Below are 20771 nucleotides of genomic sequence, written 5' to 3'. Positions count from 1 at the left end.
AAGGAGGTTGCAGTGAGGTGCACCTGTGCCCTGCGATTTTGAGATCCAGCACGAGGCCCTGCATCGCTTTTCGATGGCAAGTGACTAGTGAATCCCCACGGCCAGACACTCCTGCACTCGCCCTCTCCCGCTGCTCAGTACTTCCAGCTCAGCAACGTGGCCCCGGGCCTGAAGCAGGGGTAGCTCCTGCACCACACCAGGGCAGAGGCTCACGACGTGCAGAGAGCCCCTCTCAGGTGGTGAGGCACGAGCACACAGAGCAAAGTATCAATTCTTAGCCCGCTTGCGCAGGAGCAGAGTACATGAGGGCCCACCCGGGCCTGCCACCAGAGCTTAGCTCCCTACAACCCCCGAGCGAGCCGCGCAGCCACTGTAGCAGCCCCAGTGCGCGGGCGCGTTTCTCCCGCGCATGCGCCTGTCCGCTGCCGCCGGCCGTGCATGCGCGCTGGGCTTGCGCCGGGCCAGCCCCAAGCCCATCCCGAGCTGCTGCTGTTGCCGCCGCCGGGGGTGGTGCGCCATGCACGGGGGGGCGGCGGCTTCGGAGCCGGCGCGGAGCCGCGGTCGCTGAGGTGAAGCGGGAGCATGGCTGAGTCGCTGCGGGAGGAGCCGCCAGGCGGGCCGGAGTCGGAGGCCGAGCTGTCGCAGCGGCTGGCCCACACGAAGGCCCGCTCGTACGGCAGCACGGCGAGCGTGGCCGCGCCGCTGGCCGAGCGTTACGTGGAGCACCGGCTCAGCGCCGGGGATACGCTGCAGGGCATCGCCCTCAAGTACGGTGTCACGGTAAGGCAAGCGCCGCCAGGGCGGCCTGCCGGCCCGGGCAACCAGAAGGGTGGCGGGGATGAGCCGGGGCTTCAGGGCGGATGCTGGCGGCTGGCTCCCGTAACAGCGGCGCGCTGTTATTTAGGCACAGAAAGTAACGGAGCCAAAGGAGAAGAGGAGTAGAAAACAGCCGAGAGGTGTCAGGATGAAATTGTCCCACAATTCAGCTTTTCCTGTGGTCATGGTGCTAGTTTCAGTTTTTTCAGTGTTGACATCTAACCTGCCTGAAGGGGCCAGCGCCGACATGTGATGGCGAGTAGGTGAAGCTTGCGTTGCCTGAGACGGGGCACAGGCATGGAACTGGCAGGAGCGGGGTTCTGGGGCCTGCCTCGTGGGCTCTGGGATGGGAGACGCACCTACTCCCTGAGAGGAAAACCTGTGCTTGTATGACAGTTCTCCATTACACTCATTTCAGATTAAAGAAAAAGCAATGTAATTAAACTTACCTTGAAAGGAATAATTTTGAAGTTGGCACATGGGCTGTGACAAGACCCTCTGCTGGGGGGGACAATCACTTCCCTAGTCACATAAAGAATCATTCCTCCCATACTTGGCAGTGGTGAAGTCACACCTCAAATACCGGGTTCAGATTTGGGCCCCTCACTACAAGCAGCACATATAGTGAGGGGTCTAGAGCACAAGTTTTGTGAGGAGTGACTGAGAAAACGAGCTGTTTAACCTAGAGAAAAGGAGGTTCAGGGGAGACCTTACCACTCTCTACAACTACTGGAAAGGAGGTTGGGGCAAGGTTGGGGTCTGTCTCTTCTCCCAAGTAATAGGTGATAGAATAAGAGGAAATGGTGCTGGTTTCTCCAGGTGTGGTTGGATATTTGGAAAAAAGAACCACCAAGAAGGTTGTCAGACATTGGAACAGGAGTCACCATCCCTGGGAGATTCAGAAGACTTGTAGATTTGGTGATGCTGAGCAGCATGGTTTAGTGGTGACCTGGCAGTGCTGGGTTAGCAGTTGGACTTGATGATCTGAAATGGTCTCTTCCAACCAAAACAATTCCATGATTCCATAAAGAAGGAATTTCTTCAAGTAGCTTCAGTGCTAAGCTCTGTTGTCACCTACCTACCAGTTTAGCAGTTATTTACAACTGATTTGAAAATGTTGCTGCCTCTCTGCTCTCTTGGAGAGAAGAGTGTTTACTTCCACATAAAATGTTGAAAGGCTTGTGCTAGCCTAAGACATGCAGAATCCAGTAGGGTCTGTCAGCAGGCCTCGACACACTAGCATTTCTCAGAGTGGAGCTCACCTTCCCTACGATCATTCCATCTTGTCTAGGGCTCCGTGAGTTACCAACTGACATATCTTTATGCAGCTTCTGTAGTTCCAATGTGCAACAGTTACTTGGGGCCAAGCAGCTGGTGTGCATAGCTAACAGCATGGTACTAGAACACAGTGGCACATTCTTACCACCTTTGAAGGTGTTTCGTATAGCACCTTCCAGTTGTCTCCTTCTGGAAGGGGTTCAGTGCAGTCGCAAATTAATAGGTTCTGACTGGAATGGGTTTCCTTTCCTTCTCTGGTTCCAAATTTTCTGCTAAAGCCTTCCAAGCAACTTCAACAGCGTTCAGACTTTGTTGTGAAAATAGTTAAAAGTCTTTCTTTTCCCTTAAGAAAGGCTGAGCCACTTTTTATCAAATCCTGTTTGCAACAGGATTAATGGCATTTTGGATTTACATTTGTCCACATTAACACAGATTTTTGCTCACTACAAGGGCAAAGCTGCTTACTGAATTTTTGCCAGTGCTTGCCATAATGGATAAAGTCTCTGGCTGTAACTCTTCATTCAGAAGTTTTTATCCACTACAATAACTGAAAAATATACACAGGTTACTAAAATTGTATTTTCTAGGGGGGAAAAAAGCATTTCTGAGCACTTCACAACTCTCTTTCAGCTAAAATGAAGTTGTGGATCAAACCTGTACACTGAAAAAAAACCCACAAACAAGAATCATGTTTAATAAGCTTTTGCTGTGCTAGTGATCTATTTGAAATACAAATACTGGTGCTTTAATCATCTCATTTGCTACTTGATTTAACATTGCTAGTATTCTGCTTAAGAAACCAGAGCTGCATAATTGTGGATTTCAGTTGAGAAAGGTTAAGTTGACATGAAGTGTTCCTGAGAGCAGTGCCAAGTTAGCTGAAAACAGGCATTGTGTTTCTGCTTTTGTGTGTTTCAGCCCAGAGTAGGAATGTTATGCAAACATGTTTGTTTTTATCAGAATGAAGAATCTTACATGTTTACATAGAGACAAGGACTGACTTTCTCTAAAGAGTCATTGCATTCACTTCCTGCATCCTGTATTCTTGGCTAGAAGTGATACTTTGTGTATTGGGAACAGCAGAATTATCTCTGGTTCCCACTGCCTCTGGTATTACTCTTTTTAGAAGTTTTACCCTGTGGCTTTCCTCACTGGGAGTTATATTGCAGCAAGAGGCATCCTGTCTGGTGCCAGCCTTGGCATGACACAGCATAGGCAGGCTAAAATGGGTGAAGAGAGTGATCAGTGTGCTTTGTTTGGCCTCATCCTCTGCCTTCATCCCTCTCCCTAGGTCTTCTCTATTAATCTTGTATGGGTTATGTTCATTAGGTCTTCCTTTGAACACTGTTGGGTAAGTGAACAGTGGGAATTAGTGTTTAGTGTCGTGGTTATGGTTCAGTTGGAGTGCTGTTTCCCATCATACAAAGGTATCCCTTTTGAGGGGAGAAAGGAGAGGACTGTTTGGTTTACTGTCAGTACATCAGTTTTGATGGATTAGTTCACCAGTTTATGTGTTGGTGCAGCTGCAGTTAAAAGTATGTAGAGCAAAAGCTTTATCACATGCTTTCCCTGTTTAAAAGTCTGTAGCTAACAGAAATTGGTTTGGTTATCCTGGCACTAGGAACACCAGTCTCAGTCCTCTCTGTGTGAATGTAATGAAGCATACTGAGTCGTAGAATGAGGAGTATGTATTAGGCATATTAAGTAACCTAATCAAGGCAAGGGATGGTGTTTTTAGGACCAGGTATTTCCCATTGTTGCTCAGTGCAGAGGTGCTCAGTTTTCCAGATGCCAAAGGCTGGTATTTCAAAGGTATTTTAGAAAGAAATTACCAGAGGTACAGTTACAGTGAAGCAAGACAAGAGAGCAGCAGTACAGTGCATTATTTATCAGCTATTGAAGCTTCAACTTCTAACTCCCCCATAGCAGAGGTCTCAATTTTCAGCTTTTGTGTTGTATTTTTAGAGAAAAACTCCAACTAGTATTTTGAACAATTTTTAATACCCATCAAGACAGACAGCTTACAGACATTTTAACAATTGACATTTAAACCAGCATCTGATGACTCTGAAGTCAGGTGAAGCTTCCTTTATGCCCTTCAGCTGATACTCAGGTTGGGAGAGATACACCACATACTCTGTAAGGCTAAGTAAAAATAGTTCTCAGGCTTCAAGAACTGAAAGATTAATGAGCTTCTCTTACTTGAAGTAGCAGCTTAGTACCTGACACTAGATATTAGTTACTCAGCTTTTGAAAGTGATTATTAAATCCAGTCATTCCATCATCTTAGCCACCTGCAGCCACAGGTTGTCTTCAAGTAGAGAATGCCATTTTTGTATGTCCAATAGAAAGAAATAACTTTCTGCAGGGTTTTACTGCACAATTTCCACTACTCTAAATGTCTCAGACAGTTAATCTGTCAAGAGAGAATCCCCTATTTATTTTTGTGGAGAAAGAATGCATCAAGCTTCCAGGACCCAAGCAAATACACCTGTACGTAACACCGTGTCTCTAATGGCAGTGCAGCAGGTGCCCTTACCACACAGTACATGCAGGAGTTCATTGCAGTTCTGCAAGTGGCCACAGTCTCATCTGCATGAAGACGACACAGACTAACATCACTACTATTGTGCCTTGATTTTAGACAGCTTCCCCTGCTAGTATGTTCCGTGTAAGAAAGGCACAGGTGTGTTAGCCCAGTTAATGATAGTCTTTCTTTCTGCAATTAGGAAGGACTCCAAGTAGTGTCAGAACAAAGTTTAAGGCATAAGACAGTAGTGCAGCTTTTTCATCATCTGAGTGCTGACCTGAAGATACTTCAGGTTTTGAAGAGGTGAGTGGCTAGAGCTTGGAGTGCTGAGCTTTGATCTGGGCAATTACACTAGCAGTGAGGCTTCTATTATTACAAGGCCTACTACTCACTCCCCTTAGTTTAATAAAAATGAATAATACTTCTAATGCAGGCTAGAGGTATTTCCAGTTCTCTATTTGTTTTCAAGCAGGTTATATTTAAGTGCATTTCTCATTGCAGTGCTGTAGCAATGAGGGATTTCTGCTTATTACAATCACCAGGAGACCAGAATGGTCATTTTTCTTTCTTTTGCTTAGAAATTTTCCTAATGAAATAATGAGTTCAGGTTATAACTAAGTTTAAAGTCACTGACATGGATACTGATTTCTCTGCTTTTTTAAAGCTTGCAGTTGAGAAATAGGAAGTTACTTTAGCTGTTACTGACTTGGAAGGGAAATTTTGATGAGTAAGAACTTAAACAGCATCCTTAGTAGGGAGATAGTATAAACATTTACTGGCAGTGGTTTTCTGCCTGTAAAGCAATGGAATTTATAATAGCTTCTTGGGTTAAGAATAGAACAAGTGATGCAATAGGTATGCTGAGAAAGACAAGGTTTTGCTTCTGCTGTGAGATCTGTACTGATGAACAGGCTGTGAGAAGTACTTTGGGTAAAAGTGGCATAAAAAGTATTTAACAGTTAAGTGGGGGCTGTTGTTACATACATGAGGTGGTTGTTGATCATGCTGTTGATTCAGTGTAGTGGACAAATGCAGCCATTAGTATATGTGCCTCTATAGAGACTGCAAGACTGTTCAAGAAAAGAATCTTTAGGTAGTGCAAGACTTAAGACCAATATTTTGAAGTCTAGTCTGTATAAAAGGAAGAAAGTGGAGTGTTGGGTTAACAAGACTAAAACAGAACATGCACTCTGAAATCACTTTGAATACAAAATCCTTCCCTGAAGGCATTGCTGCTGTAAAGGTTTAGATTTATTGTAACTAAAGCTTATTGTATTACTGCAAAAAATTAGTACTTTATACTTTGCCAAAACCCTAATAACTTATATTTTCCCTGTCTTTTTCAGATGGAACAAATAAAGAGGGCAAATAAACTATTCACAAATGACTGTATATTTCTGAGGAAAACCTTGAATATTCCTGTTATATCAGAGAAACCATTACTGTTCAATGGACTTAATTCACTGGAGTCTCCTGAGAATGAAACTGTTGACAGCTCCCCTTCTTGTGATGAAGGACTAGTGACAGCTCAGGAAGAAAGCAGTTCTTCTCCCAGTCCTCAAGAGCCTGACAATCAGCCCACTGCACCAGAAGAACTATCTGCCAAAGATTACCTCCAGAGGTTGGACTTGCAGATTAAGTTATCCAAACAAGCAGCCAGAAAACTAAAAGATGACAATGTCAGGTAAATGCTGCTTTTAGTATTAAACATCATAATCTCATAGAAAAAGCAGTAGCATTTGATGTCTCTGCCACAGTGGTATTTCCCTCACGTATGTAGACATCCCATGGAGAGTACAGAAAAACTTAGAACAAGAATGGCTTTCAGTAGTATATGTTTTCCCATGTCCTTGGGACGAGCTTCCTCAGCTTGTTCACAAGCAGCCTCTTGGGCTGGTTGTCTGGTCTATTTATTCTCCACAGAAATTGCCTAGTGGGTGAAGCCAACTTGGCCTCTCTCATGACAATGTAAGGTGTGACTGCAGGGGACTAGTACTGCTTCTCCTAGCCTAGAGCTGGAGAGAGGTGATGCCTGCAGGTATGTACTTTGCTTTTGCAAATTTGTTCAATGCAGAACTCCTTCCATCATCCTAGTTCAGTTCACATATTCTGATTCCAAGTGCAAGCAACATACTTTTCATGTTAAGGAAAAGTAACCTCTCAGGACCTAATCTAATGAGTATGGAGTCCACTCCTTTCTTTAAGAAGTTAGAGATTATTTCAGCCACTTAAACACTTCATTCAATAGACAAAAATTTGAGGGGGAGCAGTGATTGCATGTAGCAACTGGACAGGCCTCATGTGGATTAATATCACTTAGGACAGTTCAAGTAATTTGTCATGTATTGCATTCCACCTACAACTCTTCATTGTCAGAAGGACACTGGTTTAGAGTTACAGTCTTGGGGAAGACTGGAACACTCACATTTGGTGTAATGCTTGTTAATTATTTTGAATTGATTACATGAAAGAAGAAAAATACCTGTTGGAACTCAGAGCTTTATTGAAAGCCAGTCTCTTGCATTGTTATATCTGAAACAATGTAGAGCATCTATCAAAATGTGCCACTGCTGAATCACAGATCATTAGCCTTGTGTATCTAATGCAGATCAGAATAGATGTTGATCCAGCAGTTAAACTAGGTGACAGGAAACCACAGTCCCTGCTAGAGGAAGGCAATTATTTCAACATCCCTTCAAGAAAATAACATGCTAATATAGAGAAGGAAATTCACTTAGACCTCGCTGCACTGTGCACAGATCCAGGACAGTGTCACCACACAACACTTCTCACATCTGTCTCCTATATTGCTTAAGTTACAGCTTGGAAAGTGATGGCCTGGTACTGAATTTCCTCCCTGGGAATAATTGATACAGGAGGCTGGGTTATTTTCCCACCTCCTGTTCAGATTTAGCAGGTAATTTTGTTAATTCTACATAGAGCACAGATTTTTATCAGTTGTGATGCTACAGGAAGCATGAAGTACAGAGCTGCAGGCTGTCTGCTGAGCAGGATGTTGTTCAAAGCTTCTGAAAAGAAAAGCTTCCTTTAAGTCTAATAAAGTCTTCATAATGTCACCTTCCACCCCACCACCTCTGGCTGTCAGTCACGGCTCACAAAAGCCATCCTTCCCTTTCCTTCTCCAACTGTTCACCCCTTCACAGTGCAAAAAGACCAAAATGAACATCTACAGAATTTGCAGAGTGTTTACTCCCTGAAGAGAGTAGTAGAGGGATGCCATTGCCAAAAGCCCTGGAGATACTTTTCAGCTATGTATGATCCATTGTATTATCCATGGTCTCATCCAGGGCAACAATGGAAGGTGGCAAAATTCCTTAGAGAATTTTCAGTTCTTAGCATTCATGAAACTGAGAGCTGTTTCCAGCTACTCTGACCTTCTGTATTCAGATTGCCTTGTTGAAGCCTGCTTAGAATGTGACCTGCACCAACACTGCAGTGTACTAAGTGACTAAGAGTAAGAAAGGAGCACATAGTTACATCTGCTACCACCAAAAGGAGCACTGGAACTAAGAAAACTGCAAGCAGCAGGAGGCTATCGGTTTTGGAACTTAAAGAGTCATAACAACCTACTTAATTCTGTGATATCTCACCATACCCATGAGCCTGATTTGACAGATGGAGAGAATCACAGCATCTCTTAAATTGCTCTTTACTTTGGTCTCCCTTGAAGTTGCCAAGAATGCCTTCACATACATGCAGTGATTCCAGTCAAACTGTACAGGCACCTTCATAGTCAGAAACTGCCTTGTGCTACAGAGACAAGGGAATTGTGTTAGTTAATTGTAGTCTCATGAAGTCACCCCTTTTAGTGCTCTCACAGGAATAAAGTCTATTAATCTCTGAAGTTAGCTTCTTCACAGGTAAAGCCTCTTGCTGTTAGCTAGGGAAAAATGAGCACATAGGTGCAGATTTAGACTAGAAATTAAACTTTAGCAGCAAGTAGATGGCAAATAAATGTTGTAGAGTGTGATCCACTTAGGTTTTGTCAGCTGTCTTTCACTGTTAAGAGTTTGTGTAAGGATATGGCTACACCTGCATGTAATACTACTTTGTAGGGAGTTCCACTGAGCAAAAGAATGATTGGTTAATGAATGCCCCAGGCAGGCATATTTACCAAAGAGAGTGCTCAAGGCAGTAAGACTGTTTGTGTTTCAAGCAATGCTTTTAGAATAGGCTAAAACAAATGCAAAAGTATTCATGTAGTTGCTTGTAGCATATGTCACTAACTTGTATATTTGCATTTTAGGCAAGAGACCCCATTATTAGTTTTATTCACACCTGGAAGAAAAGCAACTTTTAATAGTTTGAGCAAATGTATGTGTGTTTCAGGGTGAAACTGAAATTGAGTTTGAGTGATGCTTTTCATGTCCGATAGTTGAACACCAGATGTTTAATGTAAGGTCTTCATGCAATCCTTAATATTTTAGTGGGTATTTTGGTAGGCTAGAACACTAGAGCCATATACTGTTCTTCTGGAGCAGGTCACATCTTTCTGCATTTGCCTTTGAGGGTCTCATTTTAAAAACCTTCTAACTGAATAGAGCCACTCTAATCACTAGTTCTGTATGAGTCAATATAATTAACTGGTGTGTACTTCTGGAACAGAATCATGTATTATCATCTGCTCAGTTAGCTTGCTCTGAATCTAGGCAACATTAGAGCATTGAAGCATTTGAAAATTATAATTAATTGAATTAATTTGCCCAGTAATTCTTCACCACCATTGGCTATGGGCTGTGAAAACAGGTACCTCAGTAAAGGAGACTGCCTGTGGAGAATCCTGCTTTCAGATTTCCCACAGCAATTAACTCCCAAACTCAGACTGCCACCTTGTTCCATTGCGGGCTCTAGATGAATCCAAGCATTGGATTTGAGTTTGTTTGTTCACACTGGGGTGCACTTGGTGTTACAGAAATGGCTGTTACATTTTTTTATTGTGGCCTGATGCATTCAATAGCTTGTAGATATCTGTTGGCTCCTGTAACCCACTGGGCAAAGTAGAAGAGACAGCACTGCAAAGCATTGTAATGCTGTGCTGTTCCTTTCTGTTTGCCTAAAGGAGAGCGTTGCAGTGACTTAACCACTTCGCTGTTTTAAGCATCTTAAATATGAAGAACATTGTTTAGTCATTAAACATGCACATACTGTCATGCTGTTGCTTGTAGGGCTTGTAGGGCCAGAGCTACCACTGTGTAGTTTTATTTCATATGCAATTTGGATTATTTTTAAGCCATCACAGCAGCTGTGTGCTTGCTATGTACAGCTCTGAAGATGTACATTAGTAATATTACCTCAGTTTGGAGTAACCTGTTGTAGACCTCATCACATAGCCTAGCACTGCAGCCTAGGACAGAGGAGTAGAAGCCGTTCTTGCCATCCTTTGCTGCCAACTACATCATGCCTGACCCTTGGTCAGAAATTTTGTACATTACAGCCAGTCACTGCTCTGCTTAGATTCAGGCATAACAACCTGCTGCGTGGCTCTGAATTCCCTGCCAGGCTGGCCAAGTAAAAGCCCATAGCCCAACTGTGCATTTCACAAGGGTGGTGGAGAGGAACAGCTTGGACTAGCTGGTTTGTTACTTTGTTGTCTGAAGATCTGCTCAAAAACCACTACCGTAAGCAACTGCAGTTAATTTCAGTGTAGTGTTTGGCTGTTGCCATGTCACAATGGATGATACGCCCACAGTAAGGCTTTCAAGAAAAAAGACTGGAAGGCCAATTCTAACAGCCTCTGATTAGAAGGGTGGTCTTTATGCCCTAACTCTGCTACATTTTAATCTCCTATAAGAGGAAGCATTACAGAGCTAAGAAGTACAAAATAATTTTCAGTGTAGAACAGAGTGTAGGCTTCTGCCCTGCTGGACAGTCTAAGCTCTGAAAGATACAGGAGTTCTTCCTGATCCTCACAAACTATCAGAAGATTATTACTCTTTGCAGCTATGTTCTAGGCATGTGTAGATAGAAACCAGTTGCCCCAGCAGGGCATGTGTGAGAGAGTGCTTTTGAAGTGCTTAGTTTCAGCCAAGTAATGCTGGTTGAATTTTACAGTCCTGCAGTCCAGCCTCAGAAGCCTGCTGTCAAGCCTGAAAAAAACCAATTTCAGTTTCAATTCTGGAAACCACTTTCAATTCTGGAAACCCACTTTCAATTCTGGAAACCACTTTCAATTCTGGAAAACAGTTGCGCAATGTATTGTCTTGAGACAATGCATAGAACAAAAGTGTTTTAGTGCTTGGTCAACTAAACATGAATTCTTTGCTTTCATGCCAGGTGCTATGAAGTGCATCAGCAGTTTTGCAATGCAGAATTGATGGTACAAGGGAAGACACTACTTAAATATACATTGGTCATGTGTACATTGGGAATCATGTTTGGCACTGTGTCTGCAGCATCACTGATGTGATTAGTTGCAGTATTTGTAACAAAGGCTAAAATGTCATTTACAATACTACTATAACCACATACCCCTGCAAGAGCTACCAGTTTCATCCAAAACCTGGGGTTTCTTTTGAGGTTTCATTTTTTGGACAAAATAGTTTCAAGGCAAAAGCAGTACCACTTTTTGGAGATAATTCTTCCCAAGAAAGGGAAGATCTGGGAAAATGAGTGCAAGTTAGCTGCTCAGACAGTGTGTAAGGTTCTTCTGATTCTGTTCTGGAAGTATTGTATGAAATTTAAAATACAGATAAGTAGTCATATGTAGAAGTTGGCAGGGGAAAGTGTGCATGACTGGGATATGCAGTACTATTGAAATACATAGTTTTTACCTTAGACCATTATTAGACTACTTACATAACTGTACTTTCGTGTGGAGGCACATACAGTAATAAAAGAAACTGGAAATCCTTTGAAGCTCACAATATAGCAACTCTTAAGTCTTTGTTTTCACTAAAGCACTGAAATTGACAGCAGCTTTAAGAATAGGCTTATAGGAACACAATTTTGAAGCTGCAGTAGTAGAACTTAGCATGCTTGAACTGGTACTGGATACTGCACTGCAATAGGTTTACATAACCACTTTGTTTTTTTCAAGGCAAGAGTGTCAAGTAAACAGTAGGCAGGCTGATTTTTTCCTGAGGATTTTAATAGGAACACTACTTTGGTTTATCCAGTCATTGCACTAACTTGTGGGCAACTATTTTCTCCTAAGAAGATCCAAATGATGACTCTCAATATTTGCTGATGCAGAGGAAGTATACTTTAAGCATCCCACTTAAGGACTAATATCCTAGCAGCATCAGGATACGGATCCAGCTACAACTATGATGGACTGCTCCTGTTCTTGTGTCAATGGTCCATCTGCACCCTGTGCCATTCAGAAGGCTAAAACAACCTACAGAGAAGCTTGGTTTTTGTTTTGTTGGGGTTTTTTAAAGAAACTGAAAGCAACAGTATTGACACTCCAGTGTGCCCTCCACTTGTTTATCTTTTACAGTATTTCTTACTGATTTGGCATGTAGTATCAAAAGTAGCTCATTAAACTCTAAATGTATTCTGATGTTGTTGAATTTACACAGATTGGGATATTTTCAGCATTGTTCTTGCAGCAATGCAATGAGAACTCCAGAGATGTATGATGAACAGTAGTATAACGCAAGCAGTATTCCTGTTAGGCAATGCCAGTCTTAACCTATTTTGATCCATTAGGAAAAGTGGTTTTGTGCATTTGCATTAGTTTGACTGTTGAGACATGGTATGTGCTTGATCTGATGATTATGATCATTTTCTTTTTAGACAGGAGGAGAATGAGGAAGGCCCCTATGCAACTTCTTCATATCACCAATAGAAGACAGATGTGATGGCCTGCAAACTTTCCATGAAGTCAGTTCTTAAAGAACTAAAATGGTCAATAATTCAAAACCCAAGTCTTTTGGACTCATTGTCTTGGTGTACTTAAAACACGTCATGAATGGGTGATTGCACTGAAATTATGACCTCTTCTGCCTTCCATAGGTTAATGTCCTTATGCTATATTGACAAAGGGTTTAAGCCTTCCAAAACTAGCAATGGCCTTTATACCCCTTCTGTGCAAACTGTAGCATGGTAGCAACAATATATCCTTGAGGTCACCTTTATGCAGGATGTTGATCTTTAGTAAAGACTTTGTAAATACTTGTTCAAGTGACATTTGTTTTAAGTATTTAAAAATATTAAGTAAGTTTGCTTGTAAATGACAAACTATGAAGATAATAGAAATTCACCTACTCTGCAAACACAGGCAGATGTGCTGTGGAAGTTTTGTCTACTTCAGGGCTGCAGAACTTGCCTCTGAACTCTGTGTGTGTGTGTGTGTGTCTCTGTGTGGTTATGATGTACTCCTAGAAAGGGGAATTTGACTTGTTTTGATTTGTTAAAGCCTTTGTGGATAAAACTGTTTGCAAATTGGATTTCTGCTAATAAAAGGAAAGAGTTGCAGCAAGAGACTTTGTGAGATATGACATTGGAAGATCAGATGTGTGTCCTTGTGTGCAGTTACATTTTGTGTGGTTTTCATTTAATAAATACAAAAATACTGATGTGTCTGTTCATAAGGAGAGAGTTTTGGTGAAGAATGGTTTGTCTAGTTACATGAGCTATTAGATACTAATTTCAGGGCAAATGATGCCCTTCACCTTTGCCATATAATTCACCCTCCTGAATGAGATCTGCAAGAACTATTTGATCTAGTTGTGCAGCTGAGAAAACTGTATTAGGATTTAATAAGAGCCACACTAGTGAGGCATTGCTGTTCTGAGATGACAGTATTCAAGTCTGCAAGTGGACCCCTCCCAAAGCTCAAGAAGGCAGAGTGCAGACTGCACTCTTTGCTCTGAAATTAACATTGGCAAACTCTTGTTAAGCAAGTTTTTCCTTGAGTATTCAATAAGCTTCACAAAGCTCTTGTCAGTAAAGAATTGCTAGATCCCTGCTGTGGCAAATGCTGTTACCTGTATATCAGCTCTTTTGTCTAGTTTATTGCTCTCTGGAAGGAAAAGCTTCCTGCAATGTTAAGATGGAAACCATGTAGGAAGTTACATTTAATCTGCTAAAGCTAGAAATAAGAATTCAGACCTGGACAGGAACTGGTATTTCCCTAGAGTTTGCAGGAACTCAGATGTGACACACATTCAAACAGTCTCTAGCTCTGGTCCTACAGAGGAGGTCTGCAGTTGCACCCAATAAGAGTGGAGACAGCTTAGAGTGAATCAAAGGAATCACTGATATTTCTTGGAGAGACTGATGATGTAGCTTAAAATGGAATTTGTATCCTTACAGGATAGTAATTTCAGCTCTTACCAGTTATTTTCAGTGGAACATTACCGGGGACAGAATAAATTATTTTCCCAAACACACCCCTAACTTTAACCACAGTTGTGTTTTATACTCCTACAGAGAAAAGTGACCCTTTCCCAGCAATGACCTGCCATTGTAATACCCTCACAAGTTGAGAATACCCAGGAGCAGAGTGCTTTGCTGAGCAGGTCTGAACTACAGCTTTCCTTGTACAGCAAGCACACCTCCTGGCAGAGCCACATTGCTCTCCATCCTGCCCAGGAGCACTTCTGTGCTTGTGGGCTGGAGGACCTTCAGGACGCCATTTACATCCTCTCCTGACTGAGAAAGCTATACAGAAGCACAAGGGAGGAAGCAGCTGTGTCAGCCTGGAGACACGGTCAGGCAGAGGCCCACTGCCCCACTCCCCCTCAGATGCAGGTAGATTTCAGCTGGGTCCGACCAGCAGCACCCTGACTGACCCACAGCATTTTTGGAAACCCCTCCACACCAGCACTCAACATGGCATCCATTGCAAAATCATCAGCATAACCCAGCACAGACACTTAATCTGTTTTAAACAAGCATCTTCCCCCAGTGAGGATTTTGACACCACTGTTAAGTACAACAAATGCTACCTGCTAGAGGCCTTACCTTGCACGTTTCAGTTCCTCGCTGCAAAGAAGCTCTTAATAGTGCTCCAAGGGCACACTGCTCAGCACCAGACAAAAACAGGACCTTAGCTTTTGCTTCCACTCCACCTTCTTTGGCACTTCTAGTCCTGTTTACCAAAAATTGCCACAGCTGCTCTTTCTGACCTCAAGCTCTCCCAGTGGGCTGTGGGGCCAGCTGGGCTTTCTCAGCCAGGTAACAGCTGTGGCCAGCCAGGTTTTAGCTTGAGTGCTAATGAATTTGGAGTCCTCTGTCCTGGTAGTTGGATTTCATTGCATTTAATTAATGCCTCTTCCTGGTTTTCAGGAAGATAGATAGGATGTTTTGTAATCCCTAGAGACCAAATACCCATTTTTGTGTAGGGGTAAAGTGTATTTAGAAAGGGCTTTGCTGTTCCTCCAAGATTCTCACACCCCTTCCTCAGCATGAGGTCCTGTGGTGCCATGCTGCTGCTTGTGGCTGGGCTGCAGCTCTGTGCCACAGTTGGTCATACAACCCTCCCTGCAGGCACCCAGGGTACCCCAGCTCTGCTCAGCCCCAAGGAAAAGGGAGCAACTGAGAAAAAATGGTGCCCACAAATAGCCTATCTGTGATGTATTCAGAGGAATTTAAGATGGAGTTTTCCCACTCTATTAAAAAAGGAGTTTTGAAGGCTCTGAAATAACTTACGTTTCCCTATCAGTCCACATTGTCATAGTATTACTCAACAGTGACATTTTTTCCTGTACATTTCATATATCATTTATACATTACCATGTATATCTTGCTTCTCACTCTGCTTTGGTTCTTCCTACACTTGGAAATTCATTTTGTGTTTATATTTTTTCACCAGTTGTATGAGGTGTGGTTTTGGGCTGGAGTGGGGCACTTTCAGACAGGGGTGAAGCACACAATGCAAATAAAATCCCATGTTTTGCACCTCTTCTGTGGGAAACATGGATGTTTGTGGGTTTGTTTTTAAATATTTCTTAAATCAAGCTTGAAAAATCCAAACCTGGCCTAGGTTCTTTCCAAATGAGCAGCAGGACATATCCGGTAACAAATTTTGATTTGAGGCTCATTTGTAGTGTGGCTGAAGGCTTCTAAACCCCTGGAAGTCCAGTTAACTCAGCCAGCAGGAGCTGTGGCTGCATCTCACCTTCTAGGAGCAGGGGACCCCCCTTCCCACAGACATCATGATGAACTCCTGTGGCTGTGTGGTGCAGGACATCCTCGAGAAGCTGGGCATCAGATAGAAAAGACACATTCTCTTGATCATACAAAAGCAGCCTTGTACCACTGTAGCTTGTAGTAAAGTGTTTTAATAAAGTACAGTATCAGAAACAATAGTCTAATAGAAAAGCTCAAAAGGTGATATGTTGTACTGGTTACATTTTCAGTGGTAATTTAGGGAGTGAAGGAATTCTGAAGGATCCTGCAGAGATACAAAGAGTTTAGAACCGGAGGTATGTAGGTATTGAAAACGCCTTTCTCATCAGGAAGAAGAAAAGCACTGACACAACACGATTTACTAATTATACACTAAGCACACTAGCTGCAGTTGCCCAGTGCTAATGTGCTCCAAGTGTTCCCTTCAAAATAAAGACTGATCTGTAGTGCAGGTTGAAACTTGTATAATTTTTTTGTTTGATTTTACTCAGGGTGTGTCATAGCCTTTTAGAAATGCAGGGTGGCTCATCAGGGTGGCTGTGTTCTACTTCTGAAAGGTGTGGTTTACCAGGAGATGTTCATTTGCTGTACCAGCAATGGCACCTATATTTGAAGCATTGGAATGGGCTTGGGCAGGATGGGAGGTGAATCTAGTTTGAAGAATATAGCTGAGGTTGTTTATATCTCTGTCAGAGGGTTTGGTCTGTTCTCAGCTAGTCATCAGGTTGATGTAACTGGTATACATGTGTCCCAAGTGATGCACAGTGACAGGGAAAGCACCAACAGGTCCTAGAACATGCATACTCTGAACTAGAATCAGGTCATACACAGTGTTTAGAATTCCCCTCTCCCCTCCCCCCATATTATAATAGCTATGCTTTGTTGAAGTTATAAAGCTTGTAAACCTGAGTGGTTAAAAGTATTGTAGTAGCCTTTTTATGTACACAAACTGTTCATAATCACAGGTTTCCAGTTGATGACATCTTTCCATTAGTACCAGACTCCTGAGAAGCCAAAATAAGAACCTAATTTCCAACAAAAATTGAAATTGTTGTTACATTACTCATTATATTGTTGGGAGATGAAAATAAGATTTGGTTTATAAAATAGCCATTAGGGAAGAAAAGTTTGTCCTTTTTCAGCACAGATCATAGATCGCTACCACTTCCACAACTGTGAAAGTCTATGGTCAGTTGTCTGTCTCCTGATTTCTTTCATAAATCTAAAAGTTCACTTTTCCAGTGTGATAGTCACGTTAAGAAAGTAAGTCACAAGCTGCTGCAGAAAGAAAAAACTGAGAACAAGAAGAAATGCTGTTCTTTGGGAACATTAGCAAAGAAGAATAAAAAGAATTAGAGGCTTCAGATGAGATCAAATATACCAATTCAAAATAAACAGGAATGATTTCCTTCCTAATTATTTTCTACAGTGTTTCTAAGGGACTATTTTTCAGACAGGAAGGTTATACTGACTACATTTCTGGATACAGTTTTTACCTTAAATACCACCATTAATGACTGATACTGCAATTCAATTATCTGTATCAGGATGTGGATGAGCAGGCAATGCTGTACTTTTTGCATGCTGGAAAGCATTCATTAGCTTATGTATCATCAGCTTTCAAAGAGATAGACTGTTACATCTCATTGCTATCACATTCATTTAATGTTTGTTTACCAGTAATGTTCTCTTGATAACATTCAGTTGATAATTTGTGTTTTGCAGGGATTCTGCAGTTTATTTCACTTTGCCAGGAGACATGGCTCAAATCTCCTCCTCTTTCTTACTATTCAATTGTGCAGAAAATGATCTGCCCACGGAACATTTACAGAACTTGGTGCTGTGTAGGCAGTGCTGTTAAGTCAGCACCTCCCTTCACTGGCAGACAGATGCTGACCTCTGCATCTGCTAGTATTTTTTGACTCTATCAATCTCAGAAGTATCCTGACTTTTTAAAACAAATCAGAACAGGGGTAACCTCAATTATCAGTGAAGAACCTGTAACCAAAGAGAACAGCTCTTTCCTGAAGCTCATTTAGACTACTGGTTGCTGCAGGGGATAAGTCTCAGGACTTACATCTTCTGGAACTCAGTTTACTTTTCTAAAAACTTCTATACCTTTGATCTTGCTTCATGAATTCTTCACACATAAAATTATCCATTTGCTTAAATAGAAAAGATCTCATAAACTGTTCTTCAAATACTCTGCAAATTGAGGAAGAAGATGAGATGAGTGTTTTGGGTTTCATTCTTTAGGAGGTGTGATAGCATATATACATCCAAAAGAATACTGCTCAATGCAGACCAGAAGTCAGTAAACACACCACAGCCTTGATATTCAGAAATGAGGAGATAGGATAGTTTCTTCAAGTTGAGTGTTTCTGAAAAGCAGGGCCCACATTCCTAAACCCATCTCTAGTTGCAAACTCCCCTTCCCATGCAAAATAACTCAAACTGCTTTCCTCCCCCCCTTTTTTTTCTTTGAAGTTATGGTTATTTACACTTGTTATCAGGCTACTTACATCAGGTATTCAACTAATTATGCATGCACAATCACCAAATGGTGCACCAAAGAGAATGCTTATACATGCTGAAGGAAGCCACAATGGGGAGAATACAGCTCTGTAATATGAAAGGCAGTTGTGTCAAAGAGTTGTCAAGTTAGCTGGGGACACTGTAATCCAAGTCACAGAATACTACATAAAGAACTGAAAAAGAGTGAAGAAAAGAAGGTACACAGATTTTAAAACAAGATTCCTGAATATAAAACCATATTGAGATTAATGAAAACTTTAATAGGTAAAATATTTTCAAATATTTTATTTAGAGAACTATGAACTATTTTCTAATAATGCCCTTTACATAGTTGCATCTATAGAAAGCTAGTGGAGTGAGAGCAAAAAGATGTAGCCATAAAAGACCTTTCCATCAGAAATGATTGGTTTATCTACAAAAGTAAACCAAACATAAATAATAAATCAAGAGAACATTACATAAATATTTGCCCTATCAAATAGAAGTTCAGTGTTATAATTTGGCCTTTAGTTTGACTTGTGAGTGTAGGAAAATGCAGTGTGCTGTCAGTGTGGGGAGCGCTACAGCTCTTCACTTCTGTCTGGAAAGTTGTCAGTACAATGTAAACAGAGCATTTCTAATGATATCCTCAAATTAACAGATCATAAGTCACTGAGCCAGGAGTGGGGGAAGCTATGCTAGTTTTCTACATGTTTGGCAGCCACTAGCTTCTTACAGGCTGCCATATATGCGTTTAATTACATCAGCCTCTTCTTTGTCCAGGATGCCCTTGTCCACGTACGCATCAGCTTGCTGATCAATGAAATCCCTCAGCTTTGAAAGATCGTAGTCTGAAAAAATAAGAAGTCATTTGCACAATGAGTCATTTCCATTATACTGCTTCAGCAAAGAAACAATGTCATTGTAAAGTTTATCCAGCAAATGGATTTTATCCAACATGAAGAGAATTCACTACAAATGCAACTTGCAAAGACAAAAGCCCCTCATCTGCACTGTCTTTTTACATATCATGGTGCTTTTGGTATTCAAGAGGAATAATCATCTCTTCCTCTTGAGTGGTTGCTAGCAAATGCCAAAGTAAGAACATTTTCTGGTCCAGAGATGTGATGTTCCAGTCTGCATAGCAAAAAAATGTTGTTAAAACTTTACTATTTCCATAGCTGTAATGGATACAAAAGAAAGGATTAAATTGACTGTCTCCTAGTTGAACGTGTCCCGGGAAGGGCAACAAGGCTGGTGAGAGGCCCTGAACACAAGCCCTATGAGGAGAGGCTGAGGGAGCTGGGATTGTTTAGCCTGGAGAAGAGGAGGCTCAGGGGTGACCTCATTGCCCTCTACAACTACCTGAAAGGTGGTTGTAGCCAGGAAGGGGTTGGCCTCTTCTCCCAGGCAACCAGCACCAGAACAAGGGGACACAGTCTCAAGCTGCGCCAGGGGAGGTTTAGACTCGAGGTGAGGAGGAAATTCTTCACCGAGCGAGTCATTCATCATTGGAACGGGTTGCCCAGGGAGGTGGTTGAGTCATCGTCCCTGGAGGCGTTCAAGAGGAGATTGGACGTGGCACTTGGTGCCATGGTCTAGTCATGGGGTCTGTGTTTATAGGTTGGACTCGATGATCCTCGAGGTCCTTTCCAACCTAAGTTATACTGTGATACTGTGAAACCCCAGTAAAATCCCCACTTACTACAAACACTTGTAGGTGAAAATTCAAGAAAGCAACTTCCTGAAAGTAAATCAAAATAATACTATTATTTACCTCGATACAGCACATAAAAGCATGACATGAAAAATAGTGCAGTGAGCAGTCTTTGTGACAGCGACAGTGTCAAAGTAGTTTTCAACTACCTTTGTATATCAGTCTGCAATACAATGCTGAAAGACCCTTTCTGCTTTTCTGATAGATGGTTGCATCTATGCAGCCTGATTCACACCATACATATTAAAGAGTCTTCTATACTGCAAGGATCACTATTTTCCAAGAAGATAATTCCACTACAGAGCAGTCTTCCAAATAACAGAAAAAAAGTAACCTATTGATTATCTGTGACTCTGGCAACAGATCCAGCAGGTTCATGCAGAAACACAAGTTTCAGTTACATAATTTACTATGTAAAGTGTATGTAAATGTTTTAGTACCTTTCACAAACCCAGATACATCCTGAAGTTTTCAGTATCAATTACTTACTCCACACTCAGAAGCCTCAGGATATATTAATACTGATTTTGTAATGTGGTTCAATGTGTGTCAGCATACAGCACTAAGTGGAAGGGCCATCTTTCAAACTGTACATTCTTAGTGAAACAGACAATAATGACTTTCTCTCTTTTTATGGATGAGTGACCAAAATTGGCCAGAAGGAGAAAGACTAAGCAGCAAATTAATGCTTGCAATCATTTTTATAACAGTATAAGGCACTTTCAAGTGAGCGATTCAGAAAATTGATATTCAAAACTCCCCACTCCTGCAGTGGTGTCCTCTCCATATCTCAGTTAATAAGAATTTTGCCATTTACTG

At 41.8% G+C, this 20771-nt stretch overlaps 2 protein-coding genes across 4 annotated transcripts in view; one reads left to right on the top strand and one right to left on the bottom strand.

Annotated features, from left to right (window-relative positions):
- Nucleotides 1–448: 448 nt before the first annotated feature.
- Nucleotides 449–13164, top strand: LYSMD2 (LysM domain containing 2). Of its 2 annotated transcripts, none has more exons than XM_068143827.1 (3): nucleotides 449–780; nucleotides 5971–6308; nucleotides 12387–13164. In XM_068143827.1, the coding sequence occupies exons 1-3, from the start codon at nucleotides 583–585 to the stop codon at nucleotides 12445–12447; spliced, it is 597 nt and encodes a 198-aa protein (XP_067999928.1). In that variant the 5' UTR covers nucleotides 449–582; the 3' UTR covers nucleotides 12448–13164. The 2 variants fall into 2 exon arrangements, with proteins under 2 accessions (XP_067999928.1, XP_067999929.1); XM_068143828.1 differs by having other exon boundaries at nucleotides 12383–13067.
- Nucleotides 13165–15853: 2689 nt separating this feature from the next.
- SCG3 (secretogranin III) overlaps nucleotides 15854–20771 on the bottom strand; it is a 29315-nt gene continuing 24397 nt past the window's right edge. For both annotated transcript variants that reach the window (XM_068143826.1, XM_068143825.1), the window contains exon 12: nucleotides 15854–19086. In XM_068143826.1, coding sequence (XP_067999927.1) covers nucleotides 18968–19086 — 119 coding nt within the window. In that variant the 3' untranslated portion in view covers nucleotides 15854–18967. The remainder of the gene's footprint in view (nucleotides 19087–20771) is intronic.

Source organism: Melanerpes formicivorus, unplaced genomic scaffold (genome assembly GCF_026170545.1).
Source record: "Melanerpes formicivorus ecotype bairdi unplaced genomic scaffold, bMelFor1.0.p_v2 SCAF_10, whole genome shotgun sequence".
Classification (NCBI taxonomy): Eukaryota; Metazoa; Chordata; class Aves; order Piciformes; family Picidae; genus Melanerpes; species Melanerpes formicivorus.
The sequence above is the reverse complement of the archived record's forward strand: the minus strand, read 5'-3'. Positions and strand labels throughout refer to the sequence as shown.

Coding starts and splice junctions, on each gene's coding strand:
- LYSMD2 (XM_068143827.1), top strand. CDS start 583: ATGGCTGAGTCGCTGCGGGAGGAGCCGCCAGGCGGGCCGGAGTCGGAG. Junction 781..5,970: donor CCCTCAAGTACGGTGTCACG/GTAAGGCAAGCG, acceptor TGTCTTTTTCAG/ATGGAACAAATAAAGAGGGC. Junction 6,309..12,386: donor CTAAAAGATGACAATGTCAG/GTAAATGCTGCT, acceptor CTTTTTAGACAG/GAGGAGAATGAGGAAGGCCC.